This window comes from Mustela erminea, chromosome 13, assembly GCF_009829155.1.
Source record: "Mustela erminea isolate mMusErm1 chromosome 13, mMusErm1.Pri, whole genome shotgun sequence".
NCBI lineage: Eukaryota > Metazoa > Chordata > Mammalia > Carnivora > Mustelidae > Mustela > Mustela erminea.
Window position 1 is genome coordinate 4257556 of NC_045626.1, and position 21367 is coordinate 4278922.

General features: G+C 55.4%; 1 protein-coding gene across 1 annotated transcript; it reads left to right on the forward strand.

The window, feature by feature from the left end:
- The first annotated feature begins 1352 nt into the window (after nt 1–1352).
- On the forward strand, nt 1353–18352 carry DIPK1C (divergent protein kinase domain 1C). Its single transcript, XM_032311158.1, has 4 exons — nt 1353–1562; nt 10355–11038; nt 15236–15400; nt 18087–18352. Exons 1-4 carry the CDS (start codon nt 1353–1355, stop codon nt 18303–18305), a joined length of 1278 nt encoding a protein of 425 aa, XP_032167049.1. The 3' UTR covers nt 18306–18352.
- Nucleotides 18353–21367: the final 3015 nt, after the last annotated feature.

The window sequence follows — 21367 nt, forward strand, 5'->3', positions numbered from 1 at the left end:
TTAATTTGATGTTTCCCAATTCCTAGAGGCTTCTCCCACCCAGCCATGAAGGTTAAACCGTGAGCTGCAGAATAGGCAAGGTTAAGAAGCCAGTTTGCCGAGGAGAATCACAGAATGCTTGATCGGGCGGGAATAGTTCTTGTGATTCCTACACTCAGGAATGGAAATTCAGACAGAGAGCAGGCAGGAGGGCCATGGCTTTGGGCTGGCACGGAATAGGCTTGGAACAAGCTTTTTAAAGTGAATGCGTGAGCCACGGGGTGGGGTGGGGGGCAGCTTTCAGAGGCCTGCTGCTGTGACAGTTCACCTCCTAGGACACCACCCACCTCGGACTCTCTCCCTGGGGGAGAAAGGCTTTCAGGCAATGGAGGAGCAGCTCCGTGTGGGGTGGAGAGGGCTGGCAAGAACCACAGACGGCTCTGCTGGTGGAGGCGCCCGCCTATTTTATGTAAGGACTGGGATTGGAACAAGGAAGCATGCTCCCCAGATGATGTTACAAATATACAGAAATACAATTTAGACACATTGAGTGAACGCTTGCTTTCTCCTAGCCAGGGTTAAGTGGAAACGTTTAAAGAGTGTGGCACTCTCTGTCCCCGTAAAGGACGCCCCAGCGTTTTTTGGCACCCTGGACCATAGCGGTGGGATGCCGGACGCTACCTGGGAGAGGAGGGCAGGGATCGCTAAGATGTCCGGACCGCCCCAGCCCTTGGCTCTAGGCCCGCTCGCGTGTCTCACCCCCGGGAAGAGCCCGGAGGGAACCCAGCTCGCAGGGGAGAGAGGGAGGACTCCAGCAGAGGGGCAAACGCGGAGGCCTGGGATGCAGCTGCAGAGGAGAGCAACCAGGGCTCTGGCCCGGGGTGGCGGTGGGGGCTGCTCTGTAACAAGAGTGTGCGGGCGCTGAGCGGCCGCCAGAGCAGGGGGTAGATCTTGTCTGCATTAAAGACGTGTCCGCAGAGGAACCAGGAGTGGGAACCGGGAGAGTTTGAATCTACGCGGGTTCTGCGGATTCTGTTTAAGAGGCGGAACTGGTCTTCTTGGAAAAAAGGTGCAAAAAAAAAAAAAAAAAGAAGTGGAAAGGTGTCGGGGTGCGGCGGGCAGAGCAGGGCGAGCAGCGCGCGGACCCCCCGAGCCGCGAGCGGACACCCCTTCCCCCGGCGCCCCAGAGGGCGCGCAGGCTGTGGCCCGCGGACACTCCACCCCACCCCACCCCCAGGACGGGCCGGGCGCGGGCAGCCGGGCGGCCGGGCTTCCCCCTCCCCTCGCGCGGCCTCTCCCCCGCGCCCCCTCCCCCGCCGGGCCCGGCCGAGCCGCGGAGCCGCCCCAGGAGCGCGGGGCGCGGGCGGCGGGTCATGGCGCGGAGCCGGCCCGGGCGGCGCGGGCGGCGCGGGCTGTGCGGGCGGTGCGGGCGGTGCGGGCGGTGCGGGCGGGGCGCGCTGCTGGCCTGCGCGGCGTGGACCGCGGGCTGGGTGCTGGCGGCCGCACTGCTGCTCCGCGCGCACCCGGGCGTCCTCTCCGAGCGCTGCACGGATGAGAAGAGCCGGCGCATCCTGGCCGCGCTGGTAGGTCCCGCGGCCGCGCTCCCCGGCGCCGCGCTCCCCGGGGGCCTGGGGCGGGACACCCTCTTCGGGACCCGGGAGCGGGGCAGTCGGGCGCGGTCGAGGTCCCCGGGGGTTGTCCCGGGGGGGGGGTTGGCTGTCCCGACACGGTGCGTGGAAGGCCCGGTGCGTACGACCCGTCTCTGCCCGAGAGTCTGCGGGCGCGCGGAGGTGTCTCTCCCGGTTCGCCAAAATTGGTCCTTTGTCCCAAGACCGTGCTCCTGCCCAACTGCTCTCCTGCCGCCCCTGAGCCCGCGCTCGGAAAGTTTGCCGATCCGCTCCGGGTCTCCCGACAGCCCCTCCGTGCCGGCGTCCCGTGTGCTGCGGTCCGGCTGCAGGCGCTGGCGAGGGCGCGGGCGGGCGGCGAGGCTCGGGGCCAGCGGGGACCACGCCTCTGCTTCTCGGGTTCTCTCGCTCGGCGGCTGCTGTGCGATTCCAACCTGGGTGCCTCTCGCCGAGCCCAACGCAGAGGGCTGGTAGGGCCCTTGTCTCCCTGCGCCCCAAAGCCGCGGCTCTCCCGGACGCGGTTTGTGAGACCCGGGCCCCCTGCGCTCAGGCGAGCAGACCCCGGCAGACCCCCTCGTGGGGTCCAGACAGCGGTGTCCTAACAAGCGTGGGGCTGAGCTGTCCTAGCTGGCTGGGCAGGCCGCTGTGGTGTGCACCGGGCCCCAGATGCTTATCCGTCCCTTCCAAACGTTGGCTGCTCCTCAGTCTCTCCGTTTGGTCCGGAAGATCATGGGCGTTAGGAAGACTTGGAAAAAGGGAGAGGTCCCGGAAGGAAAGCTGAAAAGGTGAAGACAGCGGGCAAAGGCTGCCCCTTTGGCTTTTTAAGCTCTTGTTCACTTCCCAAAACAGGGACCATCTATCTAAGCATTTCTCATGAAAGATGATCTATTTTCTAAGAAATCTTCCAAAAACGCATGGGAAGTTTACGGTCCAATTGCTTACATATGGGTGGGGGGTTTGAGACTGTAAGTTTTCAAAATTTCGTAGCCTAAGAAATTGGAAAAACTAAAGAAGTGAGTGAAATATACAAACTCAAAGAAATCATATTCTCTAACGGAGTCTGATCATTTCTTGCTCACGGTGCAGGTGGAACCCTCATCACCGATTCCCTCCATCTGTCTGTCAGTCAGTCACCATTATCCACCATAATGGACCGTTGCACTGACCTTCCAGCAAGTTTTCTTTAACTTGCAACAACTCATCAGCTTTCTCAGTAACCCGTATAAAAATTCCTTTCACAAGGCTTTTTTCCACAGACTCTTCTTTTTTCACAGACTCTTCTTTTGGGGGGACTGATTCACTACTTAAATGAACATAAAGAATTCCCCATCCCAGAGTGGAACACCTGTTTACAAAGATAATACAATAATCTTTTACATTAAAATGAAAATGCTGTTTTCACTTATTTATCTTTGGTTAAGTGGGAAAAAAACTAATGGAAATTATATGGCCCAATACAATTTAGGTAATTGCTATCATAGCTTCCCCAGCATTCCAGCTCATAAATTAAAACCAATTCTGGTTAGAGGCTCTACTGATACATCCTAATGGCAGCCAGTAGGGGTTGGTTTAGTCTGACATGAAGCTGGAGATACGGGCTCTGCTTCTGAAGGCTGCTGGTCTCACCTCCTGCCCAAGAACAATCGGAAATACTTTCTCTGTCTGTCTTCCTGAAGTTCATCTGACGTCGTCCCAACGAACTGATTTTTCAGGGAACGTCACCTGGGCACCCTGTTCGAGGCCATTTTTTTCTCACGCATGCTCAGGGCTTGGCTCGCTCTCCCTCCCACCTTGCCTGGTCTCTGTCTACCTTCTCCATTCAGGACTTGTGGGTGTTAGCCCCGCCCAGCACCCTGGCTCCCTGGGCCCCAGGACACTCTGAACTAGAACAGGGTTTGAACGGCGCCGCCGTCTCTGCCACCCAGACTCTGCTGGGCCCTGGCTGCCTGCAGAGCCTGGCATTGTGGCCGCCCAGGACTCATGCTGAATCGGCCCTCTGTCTCCAGGCGCCTAGGCACTTTCAATTCATTCTGCCTGGCTTTTGTCCTTAACAAGAAAACTGGCCGTTATTTTTCTGACTGCTCTCCAGACCCTCATTAGCTTTCTGTCTGAATACCAAGCACAGAAGGGGTGCACTGCTGCTGAGCCAGAGGGGACCCTCTCCCTTCCTGCCAGAGCCAGGGGAGTCCTGCCCTCTTGCTGGCGTCCCAGGCCCGCAGTGTGGCAGGTGCCCTGGCTGGCCGGCGGGCGAGTCTGAGATGAAGGTGCAGAGCTGGGAGTCGGCCTGCTGGCACCCCCAGGCGGCCCCCCTCCTGCCCAGGGAGCTCAGTGCACTTCTTGGCGCTGGGAGAGGGGAGAGTTGGAAGAGCCAACTGGAGTCGTTCCAAGGAGTTGAGCCCTGGGTCCTCTAGCTTTGGAGTTTCTGAGTCAGACTGCTGTCTCCTCTGCTGTGGTTTTTCAGCACATCTCATAATCAAGACATCTGTAAGCCCTCTTCAGCTCTCCTGTGAGGTTTCTAGAGCCTTCCTTTCCTCGTGAGCTGTGTCTGGGGCCGTCCAGGCTGGGAAGCGTCAGTGAGCCTGGCTCCTGTTCCGTGGGCAGAGCACTGCACATAGCAGCAGAGAAGTGTTGCTGTGGGTCCCCGCTGGGCTTGCTCTGGGCAGGCCCCGGGCTAAGCGGCTTTCTGTGTATTAGTTCATGTCATCCCCTGTGCGAGGGGTGTGCTTGGACTCGCCTCACTTCACGGATGGCAAAACTGAGCCTCAGAGATATAGATCAACTTTTCCCGATTCACGCACTTAGTGTGTCCTGCAGAGTAGGAAGGACCCTCTCTGAGACCTCTCTGGGACCCTGAGCAGTGGGACAGCAGAGACTCTGTGGCAACAGGTGGCTTCCTCGATACTGAAAACCCCAAGTACCTACTGGGTATTCTTCATCCTCCTATAGCGTATCCTTTTCGAGGCCTCCCCAGAATATTCCCACGTGCTCCATTGTTCAGAAGGGTGAACTCCCTTTTGGCTCTGTAGGTCTTGACGTAATTTAATTTCGCTGCCTCCAGTACAGATTGCTTTTTCACAGGACAGGCTTAGCTTTCTTTGCTGTGGTAGAAACCCACGGCCCCGGTGGGACTGCAGCATCCAGAAAGATTTTACAGCAGGGAATGTCTCTGCTCCTCCGGTGCTCTGGCCGTGTTTGCAGTGTGTATCTTCTGAGCCATCCAGAGGTCAAGAGGTTTGCGCAGTGACAGGCGGACTGCCCCCAGACGGGCGGACTGCCCCCAGACGCGGCAGCACCCAGCTCACCGCCCAGGAGCGCAGTTCTAGCTCGGGCTGTCTTGCTAAGGGGACAGAAACTTCGAGCTTTTTAAAAACAAGAAGGAACGCGCAGGAGAAAACCCAGCCCTCGGGCTTGACCTCTGAGACCCCTGCAGCAGTTTCTCCGACTGGAGTGGACGGGTTTTGTTTTTGCCCGAGAGCCATGATAGGAGCTGGAGGGTTTCTAAGCACCAGCCGCTAGGATGTTCCTCGCGGGACTGGGAGCTCCAGGCGCGGGCGTAGGGCCGCACACGGTCCACAGACGCGGATCCACTGCGGATGCGGATCCACTGAGTCTTTGCAACCGGAAAGGGCCCGTCAAGATAAGGAGACTTCCTTAACTTGCTTTTGTATTTTTCAGTTTATTTTAAAACGCGATACCTGTGGGGTCTGTATGCTGCGCATTTGGGGGCAGAGACGTGCCTGTCCCCAAGCTGGCAGCTCCCGTCCTGTTCAGAGAAAAGGGACTTTGAACACTGACTTCGCGCAACAAACCACTTCCACGAGTTCCAGCACAGCCACCTCAGTAGGACGTGCTTGCGCGATTTCACCGTTGCTCTCATGAGGGCAGGTTTTAGTTAGCTTGTAGACCTGTAGTTTGTCCTTTAAGTTCACTGGTGTTTGAAGGCTAAGTTAATTCTTCTCGGGCTTTAGGAGATACAGATATGCCAAAGAAACCTGCAGGTTCCCCGCAGCACTGGGAGCCTGCGGAGCCCCGCGCTGAATTCTTCGGTTTCTGTAAGAGAGGGGGACCCGCAGGGCTAATGCACATCACCCGGAAGGACGATGAGCAGCCACTCTGGAACAACCACACAGTGCACACCCTGCCTTAGTGTCAGCTACCTCCTATGACGAGCGAGGTGACACAGACACCACAAGTGACATCATAAACCCAAGACCTCCCCTAAGGTAGCGGAGGCCCTCCGGGGTCCTGGGCACCTCGCTCTGCTTCCTGGCCTTCCCAACGACGCTTGACACTGCAGTCCAGAAGCTGTCAGCTCTGCGGGAGGCCACTCCTACCCCAAGCTTCAGGAAAACAGCCCCAAATAATGTGCCCCTCCAAAACGGATAGGGTCTATGCCCAATTCGATGATTATGCCATTGTTCAAAATGTCTTGTAACTCCTGATTGGAACAGCTGTCAGAACATGCAGGGGCAAAATTGTATAGATTTTAACTCGATTTGAACTCGATTTCATCAATGCAGGAGAGCTTTGTAGAAAACACTGTGGTGGGGAGCCAGTGGGAGAGAGGATGGGGCACGTGAGTCTGTGGACTGGGAGCTGCGGGCCGAGGTTGGAGATGAGGATCCCCAGGGGACACCGGGCTGCCTCCCCTCTCCCCCTCCCACCTGGGGAAGGTTGATCTGGCCCTTGCAGGGTAGAAGCATTTTTCTCTGGCAGAGACACGGCATTCTTTTCATAGGACAGCCTGACAGGTCACACACAGGTGCCTGCGCTCACTTTCCACAACCCTGAACCATATCCCGTTCTCTAAACATACCACACTGCTTTGTAACTCTGGCTCTTTGCAAGGCTTAGTCCCTGCAATGAAACTGCCCCCTCTCTCCTTATCTGCTAAGCACACTGCAATTAGGCTTTCAGAATTGAGTTCAGGTGCATCTGTCCCAGAAGAAGTCTCCTCAGAATTGAGTTCAGGTGCATCTGTCCCAGAAGAAGTCTCCCTCCCACCCCCTCTTATGACCAGGGCTGGAGAGATGGGAGACAAGTAGCATTCATGGAGACAAACAGGTCCTTTGAACCTGTGACTCTGGTTGACCTTCACAGGTCTCCTGTGGCACCATGGGCATCCCATGTTACAGAGCTGGAAACAAGCCACTAGCTTGTATGGGGCAGAGCCAGGAGGCAAGCCCAGTCTGCCCCAGGGCCAAGCCTGCTGTTTAAGATCCTGTACAGACCATACTCTGCTCTCATGGGTTCGGAAGGCAGCTGCCTCTGTGATGTGAATTCCTGAGCCTGGTACCTGTAGTTGGATAGGGGTTCAGCTCACACACGGCTGGGTGAAGTCGGGGGAGTGGCATTCTTGATTTGAAGGTGGCCATGAGTGGCTGAAGCAGCAAGGCCTTGCCCATGGCCATTCCTGGTCCCAGAGGAGTGGAGCTGTCTCCTTGGCCCGCAGGTGTCTCTCCTGGCTGGTGGCAGTTTTGGCCACAGCTCGGGATGAAAGTAAAGCCTCTGGGACATCGTAGCTGACACCCTGCACACTCGCTGCTCACAGTGCAGTGGACTCTGTCTGTCTCCTCCCTTCTCTCCGGGTTGTCCCAGGATTCTGAAGCTCCCAGCTCAGGACTTACCTTCTCCCACCAAACGGTTCTGTTCTTCATTCAGAAGCACTTTGGATTCAATTCTAAATGAGACAACACTCCAGAAATGTTTATGGACTTGAATCAAATAATTTGGGGTACCATACTTAGAGGAATTTTGGGGGCTCTATAAGGACATTTTTAAAAAACTATTTTTAAAAAATATTTTTAATTTTTAATAATTTAAATAATTTTCAAAGTAATTTTTAAATAAATTAAAAATAAAAAGTATTTTTAGGTTTACTAAGGAAATGTGGAACTCTGCAAACACCAGATAGCGAGAACACTTCACCTTTCATCCCTGGCCCCCCCTCTAAAAATATCCAGAGCCCTGCGGCGAGCCCGAGTCAGTGGCCATGTCTTACGAGGGGCGATAAGGAGATGAATCTAAGCAGAGAGTGAATGACTCAAAGGGTCCCGATCCTTTCAACACCCATTTCCTGACTCCAGACCGTGGAATTCAGAGGATGGCATTTTACTAGCGTGTGTTCCGTTAAATGGCAAGATGAACACAGCATCACGTGTATTTAACACAGATGTCTAGGTGTTTGTTAACACAGAGCCACCAGGGGCGTGTGTTTTCCAAAGACAAAAACGGCAGCCCAGCTTGGCTCTCCCAAGCGCCGGGGTCCGTTCATGACCGCGCATAGGCCTCTGTCACTTGCGTCCTTGTGCTTGGCCAGGGCGACACACCCACCACCCAAGGTGTGATACTGGAAGCCCACAGAGGAGGGATGGCTCCCGGGAGTGTCCTTCAGCAGAAAGCCCCAGGATCGGGTCAGATGGTGTGGACTGCTATTGCCTAAAATGGTCCCGAAAATCCAGATACTTGTTTTAAGAACCAGGAATATTTCTTTTTAATAAGCACTCTGGTGATGTGTACTTTGAACAATTGACCTAGAGTCTTTATAAAGGTCCACAGGGCTTTAGCTAGCACTCTGGAGCCGGGCATGGTTTTGAAGTCCCCCTTTTTTGGGCATTAGAAAAATAATGTGGATCATAGACCTCCCATGTTGCATACAGAACAGAACCAGTAATCAAAGCGATGGACAGTTCCGCGGCACGGGTACCCAAGTTCACACGGAGCCGAGCACTCGCCTCAGGACTCTCCAGTGGGGCTTGGTACCACGTGAGGCCCCGCGGGTCACAAAAACGTTGTAGATTTCAGATCTTCGGGGCCTTTGGGATCGCTCCTCCATCCGGGCCCTGGAAGCGCGTTGTCCGAGTTTGAGCGGCTCATGAAGCGCAGCTGACCGGCGCGGCACAACCAGAGTCTCTGCGGAGCATGTCACCTGCCCATTCTGGAGCAGCCTCTCGGGACGCCTCGCACTTGAATAAATAACTGGTTTCCACACGCTTCTCCCACTCGGCCGGTCCGAAAACTGAGCCAGGGAGGCAGACTGGTGACGCAGGGACGGAATCCGAGCCTCAGAGCCGGGGCGGGCGTAGTCTGCTCAGGAGGCCACCGTCCAGCCAGGCCACCCTCCCAGCGTGACTCTGGGCCCCGACTCTGCTGTCTGCGCAGTGCCGCTCTCTAGCTGCGGCTGGTCACTCAGGGCACTTGGTTGTGCATGCGACAGTGAGAGAAACAACATGGCGGCCCTTGTCTGTCACCTGATGGGAGTGAGGGGGACCCCCTGCCCCATCTCCTGGGCAGCAGAACTTCTAGGAAGGGAGGCCAGCATCTGCTCACGTGGAAGGAAGACGCACCTGTTGGGGGACAGTTGGAGGTAGATCCTAGTAAGGATGGGTCTAGGGGGTTGGCTTTCCTGAAAGATTAAAACCAAAACCAGAGGAGCAGTCCTCCACCTTGCTGTATACTGTCCTCCGTCTTCGACCACAGCCCAGCAGGACCACCAGCCAGGGCCTGGCTGGTCTGTCTTCCTAGGATGGTTGTGGTGTGCTGGGGGAGGCCGCTGGTCGCCTCGTGTGGAACCCATTCGAGAGCCGCTGAAGTTTAGGAGAAACGCCGTCTGAGGGCTCCTGGCCCCTCCTCACCTCCGCCAGGGACCAAAGGCGCCCTGTGCTTCCAGAATAGCTCCCGTGTTCTGAAAGGCGTCCCTCATGCCTCTCTCCTGCCCTGCTGACATGACCGACCACGCAGCCTCTTCTATTTCCTGCACAGGGCGCTCCTCCGAACCCCTGCCCTCCTTCCAGACCTGCTGGCCTTATAGGCCGCAACACCGGGTGTCAGAGACACCGGCTGCGGGAACATGCTTGCCGGAAGGGCTGTTACTGTGGCTATTCTGACCCCAGCTGAGGCTCACAGGGGACTCCCTGCCCAGATCTGACTTAGCCATTCTTAGATGGGGGGGTTCGAAGCTCCCCAGGGCGACCTGCCCATATGGCCATGGTCGATGACTACTGACCTGGCCAGCCCTGTCTCTGACAGCTGAGGGAACTGTCACCAGCTGGTGGAAGGCTTTTTCCAGCATCTCGTGGCTGGACAGGGGCACAGTGGGGGGACCCACGTCTCGCCTCCAGTGTCCCGATTCTGAAGACCTGGGACTCGTTGAATAATGTAATAAATATGAGACACTCTTTTAGCACTTCCACTTATTTTTTTAAAAGATTTTATTTATTTATTTGACAGAGATCACAAGTAGGCAGAGAGAGAGGGGGAAGCAGGCTCCCCACTGAGCAGAGAGCCTGATGGGGGCCCGATCCCAGGACCCTGGGATCATGACCTGAGCCAAAGGCAGAGGCGTTAACACACTGAGCCACCCAGGCGCCCCTCCTCTTAATTTTTTAAAAAGAATTTATTTATTTATTTGTCAGAGAGAGAGAAAGAGAGCACAGGCAGGGGGAACAGGAGAGGCAGAGGGAGAAGCAGGCTCCCTGCCGAGCAGGGAGCCTGATGCGGGACTTGATTCCAGGACCCCAGGTCATGACCTGAGCCGAAGCCAGATGCTTCACCGACTGAGCCGCGAAGAGTCCTAACTTTCAGTGAATTACCCACTGACCCAAACAGCCCGTGTGGGTCCCTCCATGAGGTTTCTCTCGACTGCTGATTACAGCGCCCTGTGCAGGGACCGACCCTGCCCCTCTCCCTTCCCCTGCCTGGCGTCAGCCCGGCCACTCCTGCCTTGTGACCCGCTGTCCCCTTCCTTCCAGTGCCGGGACTACGAGGGCGGGGCGCTGGTGGGAGACCTCTGTGAGGACCTGTGCGTGGCGGGGAAGCTGCTGTACCGGCGTTGCCTGTACTACGAGAGCGGCAAGAAGGTGCTGCAGGCCGACTGGCGCGGCCGGCCCGTCATCCTCAAGTCCAAGGAGGAGGCCTTCTCCAGCTTCCCGCCGCTCGGCCTGCTGGAGGACGCGGCCGACGAGGGTGCCCAGGACTTCCCGGAGGCTGAGCTGCTGCTGCTGGTGGCCGGCGAGGTCCGGAACGCCCTGGGCCTGGAGCTGCCCGGCGGCAGCCTGCGGCCCCTGTGGCCAGGCGGGCGCGGTCCGCGGTGGCGGGGCCAGCTGGCCAGCCTGTGGTCACTGCTGCAGCAGGAGGAGTTCGTCCTCTTCAGCCTGCTGCAGGACCTGAGCCGGCACGCCCTGCCCGTGCTGGGCTCCTGCGGCCACTTCTACGCCGTGGAGTACCTGGCAGCCGGCAGCCCCCGCCACCGGGCCCTCTTCCCGCTTGAGGGCGCGGCGGGGGGGCCCCGGGGCAGCCGCGGCCAGGCCAAGGCCGTCAGCGACATGGCGCTCAGCTTCCTGGACATGGTGGGCCATTTCGAGGACGACTTCTCTCACCGCCTCCACCTGTGCGACGTCAAGCCGGAAAACTTTGCCATCAGGAGTGACTACACGGTGAGTGGCTCGGGGGGCAGGGCGTGGGGGTCGTGCGGGGCCGGAGCGTCGGGGAGCAGGTTTCTGAAGCCTGGGGCGGGGGGCACTGCAACCTCAGGCAAGCTCCCAGCCTGGACAAGCCAGACCTGCCAGGGCACCTCCTCTCGGGAGTGAACGAGAGACTCTGGGGAGCACAGGCACCCTGCCCCTCCCAGGGCGGGGAATGATAGCGAAGGCGCCCACAGCAGCTTCGTCCTCCTTCGGGCCTCTTCTGGTTTCTCCGAAGACCTAACCTGAAAGCAAGCTCTTGCTGAGGGCAGAACGCAGTCTTCAGGAGACGCGGCGCTCCAGAGGATGACGGAGAAAGGGGGCCTCTGGGGGCTGTGCTGGATGATGCTCTAGGATTGTGGCAGGCTTTTCCTGATACGCTCCTCCTGGACAGGCTCTAGTTTCCCTTCCCCAGGTGAGAATTCTAGAGGGACAGCTGGAGTTCTGGTGCCTTCTGCACGGGGAAGGCTCTGCCCGCGTGGAAGTGCCTGGCTCCGGGCTGCTCTCTGGAGGGTCGGTGAAGTCCCTCTCCCACTTTGGGCAACACAGGTGTGCAGGGAATTAAACGTGCCGGGAAAGCAGCCAGAGGGAGTTCCAGGTTTCACTGCACGACAACCCCCTCCCGCTTCACCCCGGCTGGGCTACACCTGAGCTTCGCATTGTTGTTGGGGTGACCCGGGTGCCTGAACGCAGGTGTCCTTCCCCTGTGCTGGGACAAATGCCGGGACCGCTCAAGAAGACGTAGGTGTGAGTGCGCAGCTGGCAGTGGGAGCGGGCTGTGTCCTGGTCGTCCCTCCCAGGCTGCGACAAGGTGGCTCATAACGGCGATGCTGGCAATGAGGCCAAGGGGACCTCAGCCACAGCAGAGGGCTGGCCGCTGAGCGTGCCGGGTCCTGGAGGAATGGTGCTCTTCATCCCGATTAAAAACAGAAAGGGACAAAAAAGAGGGCTCTCTTATTTCCAGCCAAGGGTTTTCACGGCAGGTGGCAAAGGAATGCCTTCTTAAAACAGCCTGGAATCTAGAAAACTAAATTTGCCCCCTGAGTCACCCCCTTCTCCAGTCAAGCCTTTGTCACCGTAAAGAGCATTGTGGCAACTGGCCCAATCTGCTTTGTCCTAATGCCTTCCTGGTCCGTGGCAGCCCCAGAGGGACTGATAAGCTGGGGGCCGCTCCAAGTGTGGATGGGGAAGACCTGAGAGGTTCCAGAAGGTTCTGCACTCTGGAGGCATTCAGCTCTGTCCGCAGCATCCCGAGCTCCACGAGACCTCTAAACATGGTCCAAGCTGTGAAGGGGAGGGACACCCCAGGACTCCACCAGCGTATATTTTGGAGGTGAAATCCTGGCCAAGCTTCCCTAATTCATGAGCAGTAAGTTTATATAAAGGACATGAAGGACCACCGTTCTCTTTCTCAGAGAAGTCCTGGGAACCTGGGTACCCCAAGGCCCTGGGAAAGGGGGTGTGGCGTGTCTGCTCACACCACCGGCTTTGGCAGTTCCGGGGCCCGTGCTCATCTGACACCGGTTTCTTCATCCAGTGAGTACTGCGGAGTTTCAGTGAGTGGAAATCCACAGGGGCAGTAACATTTGAGGGAATTGGGAAGCTGACTGGGCTGGGTTCCCAGGAAAAGCTGTAGGAGCTGGGGGAAAGGGAAACATGGCACGCTGCTGGCTTGTGCACTGCACTAGAGTTGTGCCTTCCAGCATCTTGTGTAGATAGGCACGACGTATTTGTTCAATGAAATAATGGCTGCGATTTTTGACCTAGCCCCAGACTGGGCCCTGTGGACTGTGCTGGGGCACCCGCTCGCCTCTGCCTGAGATCACCTCCTCTTCTCAGGGGCAAATGGCGAGGGAGGACAGAGGGTCCCCTTTGGCCAACCCCGGCATTATTGACCTCCTTATAGATACTGAGGTTCAAGAAGTTAACTTGCCCTGTGATTTCATAACTTTAAATGAAACCCAGCGGTGTCAGCATCACCAGAGAACTTATTAGAAATGCAGATTTTCTACCTCCCCACCGAGACCCGCTGGCTCCGACACTCGGGGTAGCACGTGGAGACTTGCAGTCACTCCCTGTCTCCGGGCCCCACTGACAGGTCCTGAGAATTTATCTGCGGTTGCAAAGGAAAACCTGGGAAACACCACTGCTTTGTGCCCCCCAAACATGGCTAGCACGTGCTCCTTTCAATCCCATACGTGTCCTACGTGAGAGTTACACCTTTCAGTGGGGAATGAGACAATTCTCATCAACCCTTTCTAGTTTGAAGCGGGATGAGTTTGATGAAGGTGCGAGTTGTGTCGTTTCGTGCAGGGAGGCCGTTAGGGTTCTCCTGACGTGGTTCAAGAAGCCGTAGGCAGTTCTTTCTGCTGGCGTGGCTGCTGCTCTTATTTTAGGTGTGTGGAGTTATGCTTACAATAGCCGTAATCCGTTCTGCACTGTACGCTAAAAATTAAAAAATAAATCTGGCTCTCCCTGGGAGACGGGAAGGGAACAATCAGGAATGGGAGTGAGAAGTCACAAGGAGGGGAAAGTGTGTGTAGGGGCCCAGGGGAGGCTGGGGAGGTTGCCAGAAAGTATAGAAAGGAGGGAGGCCCTGTGGTCCTGTTAATAAATTATGAGGACAATAGATTCATGAGCACAGCCCAATGTATTTTTAGTGTATTAGCTATGGTAAATAGTGAAATTAGCTATTTCTTTTGGCTAAATAACGAGATAGGGAAAATTGATTAAAAGTGTAATTTCTGTTTGCTGTGCCTGAATTAGTCATTAGGGAAAGCTCTTATGTAGCGAAACGTTTCCTGTTTTTTATGTTCATTATCTTCCATACATTTTGAAAGAAACTATTTTCCCTCTTCTGTTTTACTGACCCATCCCCCAAGGAAGTTTACTGCCTCTGGCATCACTCCTGAGTGAACCACAAAAACCCAAACTGGGGAATGTAGCTTCTAACACAGCTGAGTTGCGGAGGAAATGGACCCCAGCCAACGAGGCCTTGCTGGGATGCTACCAAAGGCAGAAGGAAGGGCCGGTGCTCGGAGGACAGCCTGTGAAGGCTTGTGAGACGCCACAGACGCCATCAAATTCATCAAGTCTTCTGAAAGCTTTTTTAATACCTAGAAGCTATGAACTGCTTGATTTGGGCAGAATCCAGGTTTTATCAAGTTTGAGATCTTTTTTTTGTTGTGGTTTTGTTTTTTAAATTCAGGTGGTGGAGGTAAATCTGCATAATGTAGACATTCGTCTTTTTTTCTGGTTTGGAAGCCTATTTGGTTTGAAGCGAAGAAGAGAAATCTGGAATTCCAGGGGGTTGACCGTGGCCTCCTGCCGACAGTGGCATTTTGGCATTTTGGCGTTTTGTATCTGATGCTGTTGGACCTGGGTCCGTGCGCATCAGCCCTAATGCGAGACGGTTGGTGCTGCCGTTTGCAACCAAGTTTCCATCCGTGCAGTCAGTGGGAAGCCGGTGGATTCAGGTCACAGAGAGGCACCAAGGAGACGGCGTAGGTCCTGCCCACCTGCTGTCGCCGTCACACCCACAGATCTGCCCCAGGAGGGCGGTTTCTTCACTGTTGATACTCATGGAGATAAATTCTCTGGGTCTCACAGCTTTTATGAGGCTGAACCTTGAAGGTCCGAGACCAAAGTGATACAGCAATGGAGAGGGGATTAATTTATTTTTAAGACATTTCGGAGATTCTGTTTTTTTTTTTTTAAGTTTTATTTATTCATTTATCCATTTGAGAGGGAGAGAGCTAGCACGGGGGGGAAGGGCAGAGGGAGAGAGAGTCCTCAAGCAGACTCTGCGGTGAGTGCTGAGCCGGAAACCGGGGCTCGATCCCAGGACCCCGAGATCACGGCCTGACCGAGCATCAGACCCTCACCTGACTGAGCCATCCAGGCGCCCCTCAGAGATCTGACTTTTAAAGCTGAGGAAGTGTTTGAGGTTGAAAAACGTAATCATAAGCTTTGCAATATGATCAATGCCAGGTGGTTGTGTGACCAAAGCTGGAGCCCCAGCACGGCCCGGGCTCCCCTTTCCGGCAGGCAGCGTTCTGCCCTCCCACAGCCCACAGGCACCTGCGCTGCCAGCGCGGAGAGGGGGTGCCCCAGCCCCCGCGGTGCTGAGCCTCGGAGTCCCTTGATGGCCGTGTGCTGTGTTGGTTGCAGGTGGTGGCCATCGATGTGGACATGGCCTTTTTTGAACCTAAAATGCGAGAAATTCTTGAGCAGAACTGCACGGGAGACGAAGACTGCAATTTCTTCGACTGTTTTTCCAAGTGTGATTTGCGCGTCAACAAGTGTGGAGCAGAAAGAGTCAACAGCAACCTGCAGGTAGGCGGCTGCCCCCGCGGGGGCTGGGGGACATCGTTCTTGGGGGCAGCCGCTGCCCTCTGTGTGGGTCACCCCGCTCACATGGCCCAGGTCACCCCTTCCATGCCACCTGTGCTCAATATGCTCAGTGGGGACAGGGACGGCAGGAGGCAGTGTCGTCTGCCCCATGGGTTGTAGGTCAAATGACCCCATCGGGGTCTCCTGGATGGAGCGGCCAGCAGACCCCTTTGCTGGCCTCCCTATGTCCTCCTAACGTAGTCCTTTTCTAACTTAAAAGTTTACTCAACAAAATATCCCTGCGCCAACTGACAGAGCAAAGGAATAGAATTTTCTAAAATTTCTGAGCTCGACGTAACGACAGGTAGCTCTCGGGCCAGCAGAAGGTGGCTGGGTGATGGAGGAATGGCGTAGGTCCGCTGGGTAGCTCCGACTTCACCCCTGACTAAACTGATTTCCAGAGGGTTCAATGATCAATTCACCTAAAGGTACCAGAGGAAAACTGGGAGAATTGAAAATACCATCCGACAGGAAGGAAGGCCTTCCTGAGTATGGAACACAACTCAGAGGTTGTAGGAAGAACTCCCAACAGATTTCACTCTCTTGAAAAATCCATATAGTGGAAACAAAACAAAACAAAATCCCTCCAGATACAAGCAAAATTTAAAAGTTAAATGAGAAAATGGGTAAAACGTTTGCAATTGCTGGTTCAGATCAGGAGAGCAGAGGACGGGGTCCTCACGTACCGGCTGCCGTCGGGGCTCAGAGACTGCCCCCCAGGATTTCCTTCCCCAGTGGACCTTCTTTGCTGTGGCTACTCCACGTGCCAGTGGCAGCGTTCAGGGATTGGTCGGTGGGAGCAGGGGTCTACGCAAAGCCCAGGGTCCGGCCTCAGTAAGGAACACCGGAAGATTTCCTTCTCCCTCAAGTCCATGGAGGCATGGTTCTCAGGAGCACACCTCAATAAATCCCTGCCTGCAAACTTCTCTCTTAGAGTCCACTCTCCAGGAAGCCAGCCAAAGCCAGCCAGAGGGGATGTCCTTACAATATAAAGAGCGTCTGCAAATTAATATGAAGAAGACCAACAGTCTGATGCAAATGTGAGCGAAGGACATCGACTTGACATTCACTGGAAAGGAAACACAAATAGCTTTCACCCGACGGCGAAGAACAATGCAAATTAAACCATTTTTACCCATCAGTCGGCAAAAATGAAAGATAACACACGTGTTGGCTGGGCCGTGGGGAAGACAACTGTTCTCATCATACGTGGCTGTGAGAGCATATCTCAGTACAACTTTCACGGGGTTGATTGGGCAATATCTACTAAACAAAAAATGCGCATACCCCTAGGCCCAGAAATTCCATTTCTAGAAATTTATTGGCATGGGCAAAGTGAAAATCACATGCAAGAAAGATATTTCTTGCAGCATTGTTCATAACAGCAAAAGTTAGTAAACAGCCTCAATTTCCACCAGTAGGGAACTAGTTAAATAATTTATGATCTTCCCACATGTTTGCGGTGCGGCCATGAAAGCGAACAGGAAATCCCCGTAAGAACTGACATTTCCATGTCTCCCCTGGGGTTCGGTCAAACGGAAACGGAAGCTGAGGAAGTGTGTAGTAGACCGCCTTTGCGCAAAGTGGAAGGGAAGGGAGAAGCGCGCACAGGCTCCTGCGCACGCACTCTGTCTGGAAGGGTATTCAAGGGAGGGATGGGCTCCCAGAGCCGGGAGCAGCATGGAGACCTAGGACCTACATATGGTCTGTCCTCGGGGACACTGAACGTTTTTGCGTATGGATTAGCAAATAAAACAGAACTAAGGTAATTTGTTTTTATTATTTATTTATGTATTTTTTCCTTTTTTTTTTTAATTGTATTACGTTAGTCACCCTACCACGAATCATGGACCACTAAATCAAAACTAATAATATATTGTACAGTAATTTGTTTTTAAAAAGAATCTTTGCCCTTGCAGGGAGTGGGAAGCAGAAGTTCGTCGCTTGTCTTCTGTGAAAAGTAGCTTTACAACACAGAGGCCTCTGTTCAGTGAGTCCGAGACAGTGTGACACAGAAAAATAAAGCACATTAATTAGGTGCCCCTGGGAGGAGCCCGCCCAGCGTGGGGGGCCTGGGAGAGCCGTGGGAACAGGCCGCGTGTTGACGGGAAGGGTTTCAGGAGATCTGCGCGTTCAGGGGCACTTCGTGTCCTGTTAGAACTCTCGGCTGTGAGATGCTGGCTGAATTCTTCTCTTCTGCTCCTGAAATAAAAGGGTTCAAAGTCCTTCCAGGACAGTCTCTTCTCCGTGCATCTCAACGTGTGACCCTCGTTGCCAGCCACACATCCCCCGGACCCCTGAGACAGTCCCGTCCCGCGGGCATTGCCCGTTGCCTGGTCCACCTACGGCAGAGCCAGTCCTCAGGGTCGTGGTGACTCAGCCGAGGGGCCGCTCCTCACGGGCAGCGGGTCATCAGCCCTTTCCGCTCCCTCTCGGGAGGTGTATTCGGTGACCCCAGCCCTCCCTGTGCGCCCAGGGCTGGACGCGGGGCTCCCGTCCTGCTGCTGGAAGGGACGGCAGCTTTGGGACCAGACACCCCCTGCCCCCGCGGGAAGAGGCCTCCCTGCAGGCACGGTGGGGGCGGGGGGCTCGCGGCCCTGCACTGACCGCCCCGTCTGCCGTCCCTCAGGTCATCTGCGACAAGATCTTCCGCCACTGGTTCTCCTCGAGTCTCGGCAGCTCCGCCCTGTCCTTCCCGCTGCAGCGGCAGCTGCGGGACGCGGTGCAGGAATGCGCGGACCCCCGCAGCACCGCGCGCAGCCCCCCGAGAGCAGCCCGCGACGTGTTCCGGAAGCTTCGGCACCTCCTCCGAGCCACGCAGAGGGAACTGCAGGACGCAGAGGAGTAGCGGCGGCGGCGGCAGCCTCGGGCGGGTTCCCTCCAGCGGGTTGTTGGAAGGAGGAACCTTCCTCTAGGCCAGCGCCGCCCGGCAGGTGCGCCCCTGCTCGTCTGCGGACTCCCAGCCGGCCGCTTCCCTCCCAGCCTGGCCTCGTTCCGTCTTGTGGCGCTACCACCCTGCCTTGGGCCGTCACCCCTTTAAAGATGACACGAGGGAGGCAGGCACAGAGCGGTTCCTGTTTGGAGCCTCTCCGTCAGGGAGCAGCGCGGACCGACCGGCCGCTACTGTGCAGAAGGTGCCGGTGCTCGGCGGTGAGACCCGGAGCTCCAGCTCGCCTCCCTGCCCAGGTCACCGCCTTCCAAAACGTGCACGTGTGTGTGCCCACGGGCAAGTGTAGGTGTTGGCACAGGTGCACTCGCACGAGTGTGTGTGCGTGAGTGTGCACGTGAGTGTGAGTTGTCCCGGCGTGTGCTTGCCGTGTGAGTGTGAGCAGGGGAGTGTGCGAGGCTCTGGGGTCGGGGAAGGGGGCTTCCCGGCGGGCCTTCGGGGACAACCAGCCGAACTGGAATTGGGAATCTGGAATTACACACAATAAAAGCCAAACGTCGCATCTTTAGGAAACGTCATTTGTCATGAGAGTAGGGTAAGGAGAGCAGGTAGCGGGTTGGAGAGGCGCATTGATTTTATGGATTGTGTTTTAGCACTTTAATGCTCACCTCAGCGCACCGGCTTTCTGTCCCCAGAGAAGCTGAAGCAGCGCGAGTGCCAAGGTCAGGAGGGTCAGGCATTGGCTTCCGCGAAGTCAGAGGCTAGCTCCTTCCTGTCCCTGAAATGCCGACAGTGGAGGCCCCGTGAAGCTCCTCGCGGTCCCTGTCCGGGCAGGTGGGGGAAGCCATGGGAGCCAGCCAGGCTCTACCGGGAGGGAGCTTCGTGGGAGGGGGGTAGCAGGTGCACCACAGGTCACTAGCTGGTCCCCCCAAAGGTAAGTCAAGAAAGATGCAAGGAGATGAGAAGGAAATTGTTGGTGGCTTACAGATCAGAGAAGACAGTGATGTGGAGTTGAAACAAAATCACAGATTGACAAATTCCAAGTGATTTCTCTTCTCCTCACTCAGTCCCTTCCCGGGGCGGACAAAGGGGAATGGCGTGCCTGTGTTCATTTGGACGCATTTCTCCAGAACCAACCTGGGCCCTCCCTGGGCTCACTGGGAACGTCTCCGGGGCGAGAAAGTCAACGACCCTGAAAGCTCTGGGTTCTGCGACTCCCTGGCACTTTCGTTTGAGTGCCCATGTCACCTGCTGTCCTGCCCTCACTGTCACCATGGGCAGAGTCTCCCAAGGGCCCTCTAGTCGTGTGTGTGTGTGTGAATGACTCGCTCTGCATCTGGAGTCTTTGGCGGGAAGAAAAAGCCAGGGAAGTCCCTATTGTGGCAGAAGGTACATTAAAACTCGTCTGATGCTCTGCCCTTGGGCTAGTAGATTCTACAGGAGGAGAACCGGCTTCTGTCCACCGAGCGGGGACTTCCATGTCTCCAGGGCTCTTTCTGCAGGGGGAGAGTCCCTTGGAACCCTGCGAACCCGTTGGTCAGCTTCTGTCTGGAGCGAAGTTGCCATGAAATTGGTGTGAGATGTAGGGCAAGCGATGGAGGGAGAGGCGGGGCTCTGCAGTCTGCGTCCCAAAACGGTTGGCTTTTGCGACGTGACAGCAGAGAGGTCTCCGGCGGGCTGACCCTGGCATTGCAGCCCTCAGTAGCCTTGGCTCTGAGCCCTCTGACCGGGCAGCAAAGCTGGCTCAGGAAAGGGAAAATGTTCCTTTTCATTCAGACCAAAATGGAAACAAATGTTTTTGTTTATCATAGAGATGATGCAACGTATAATTACCCCTTCAAGGGTATGCTTATTGCTGAAAAGAAGCAGTTTTATCCATTTTCCCTGTGTTAGACCACCCTTATCTCTCTCTCTCTCTTTCTCACACACACACACACACACACACACATTCTTACACATGTGCACATGCACACACACAAGAATGCCCCTTTCCCAGCCCACCTGGAGAATTCCATGAAATGGCAGACTCCGAAAATATCTCTGGTGGTTTGGTTTTTGTGTTTTAAACACTTTCATATCCTTGCAAAATCACACTTTTCTATAATATAATCAACAAACACTGCTGTCAGTATTTAGTACGTTTACCGTGGCACGTGGGATGGTCTCCTGCGACCTGACTGAGCAAGTGCAGAAGACTGTCTCGCGCTGTGTCCTCAGAGGAGGACGGCCAGCAGGTACGGACTCCCCTTCTTCAGTTTTATCCACATTAGCACAGAGGGTGCTTCACTGACCTCCAATCGCGCATCACAAGTCCGTTTTCAGCAGGTGTCTTGGTAATCATGCTTCAGATTTCTTGTGATGAAATGATTCCAGATTTTATGCCGGCTGGGTTACCATTGAGACTCACTGTAACTGCCCGGAAGTTGTAGGGGCTCCTGACTACATGATAGAAACTGGTCAGGAAGGCGTTGGATGGTCCCTTAATGTCACATGGCCACACACATTTCTTTTTTTTTTTTTTTTAAGATTTTATTCATTTATTTGACAGACAGAGATCACAAGTAGGCAGAGAGGCAGGCAGAGAGAGAGAAGGAAGCAGGCTCCCTGCTGAGCAGAGAGCCCGATGTGGGGCTTGATCCCAGGACCCTGGGATCATGACCTGAGCTGAAGGCAGAGCTTTACCCCACTGAGCCACCCAGGCGCCCCGGCCACACACATTTCTAAACCATCCCAGTTCTCATCTCCTCACAGGGAGGGAGTAGCCAGCAGTTCACAGATGTGCCACCTCCGAGAAGTCCTCCAGGCCTGCCTCGGCACCATGCTCAACACCAGCCGGCCCAGCTGCCCTGGATGAATGCCGGATGTTAAATTATCAGAAGAGAAGCTATTTTTTTTTTTTTTAACTTTGATTTGTAAGCTGCTTTTGGAGCAGCTGGTGGGGGGAGTTTGGCTGGAATTTTCAGAAACAATGGACCATATAAAGGAGCCGTTCCTCTTACCCATGGGCACCCCACCGTGGGCAG

Excerpts from the sequence above, each read along its gene's own strand:
- DIPK1C (XM_032311158.1), top strand. The coding sequence starts at position 1,353 with ATGGCGCGGAGCCGGCCCGGGCGGCGCGGGCGGCGCGGGCTGTGCGGG. Across the intron at positions 11,039-15,235 it reads CCATCAGGAGTGACTACACG|GTGGTGGCCATCGATGTGGA; the intron begins GTGAGTGGCTCG and ends TGTTGGTTGCAG. Across the intron at positions 15,401-18,086 it reads GAGTCAACAGCAACCTGCAG|GTCATCTGCGACAAGATCTT; the intron begins GTAGGCGGCTGC and ends GCCGTCCCTCAG.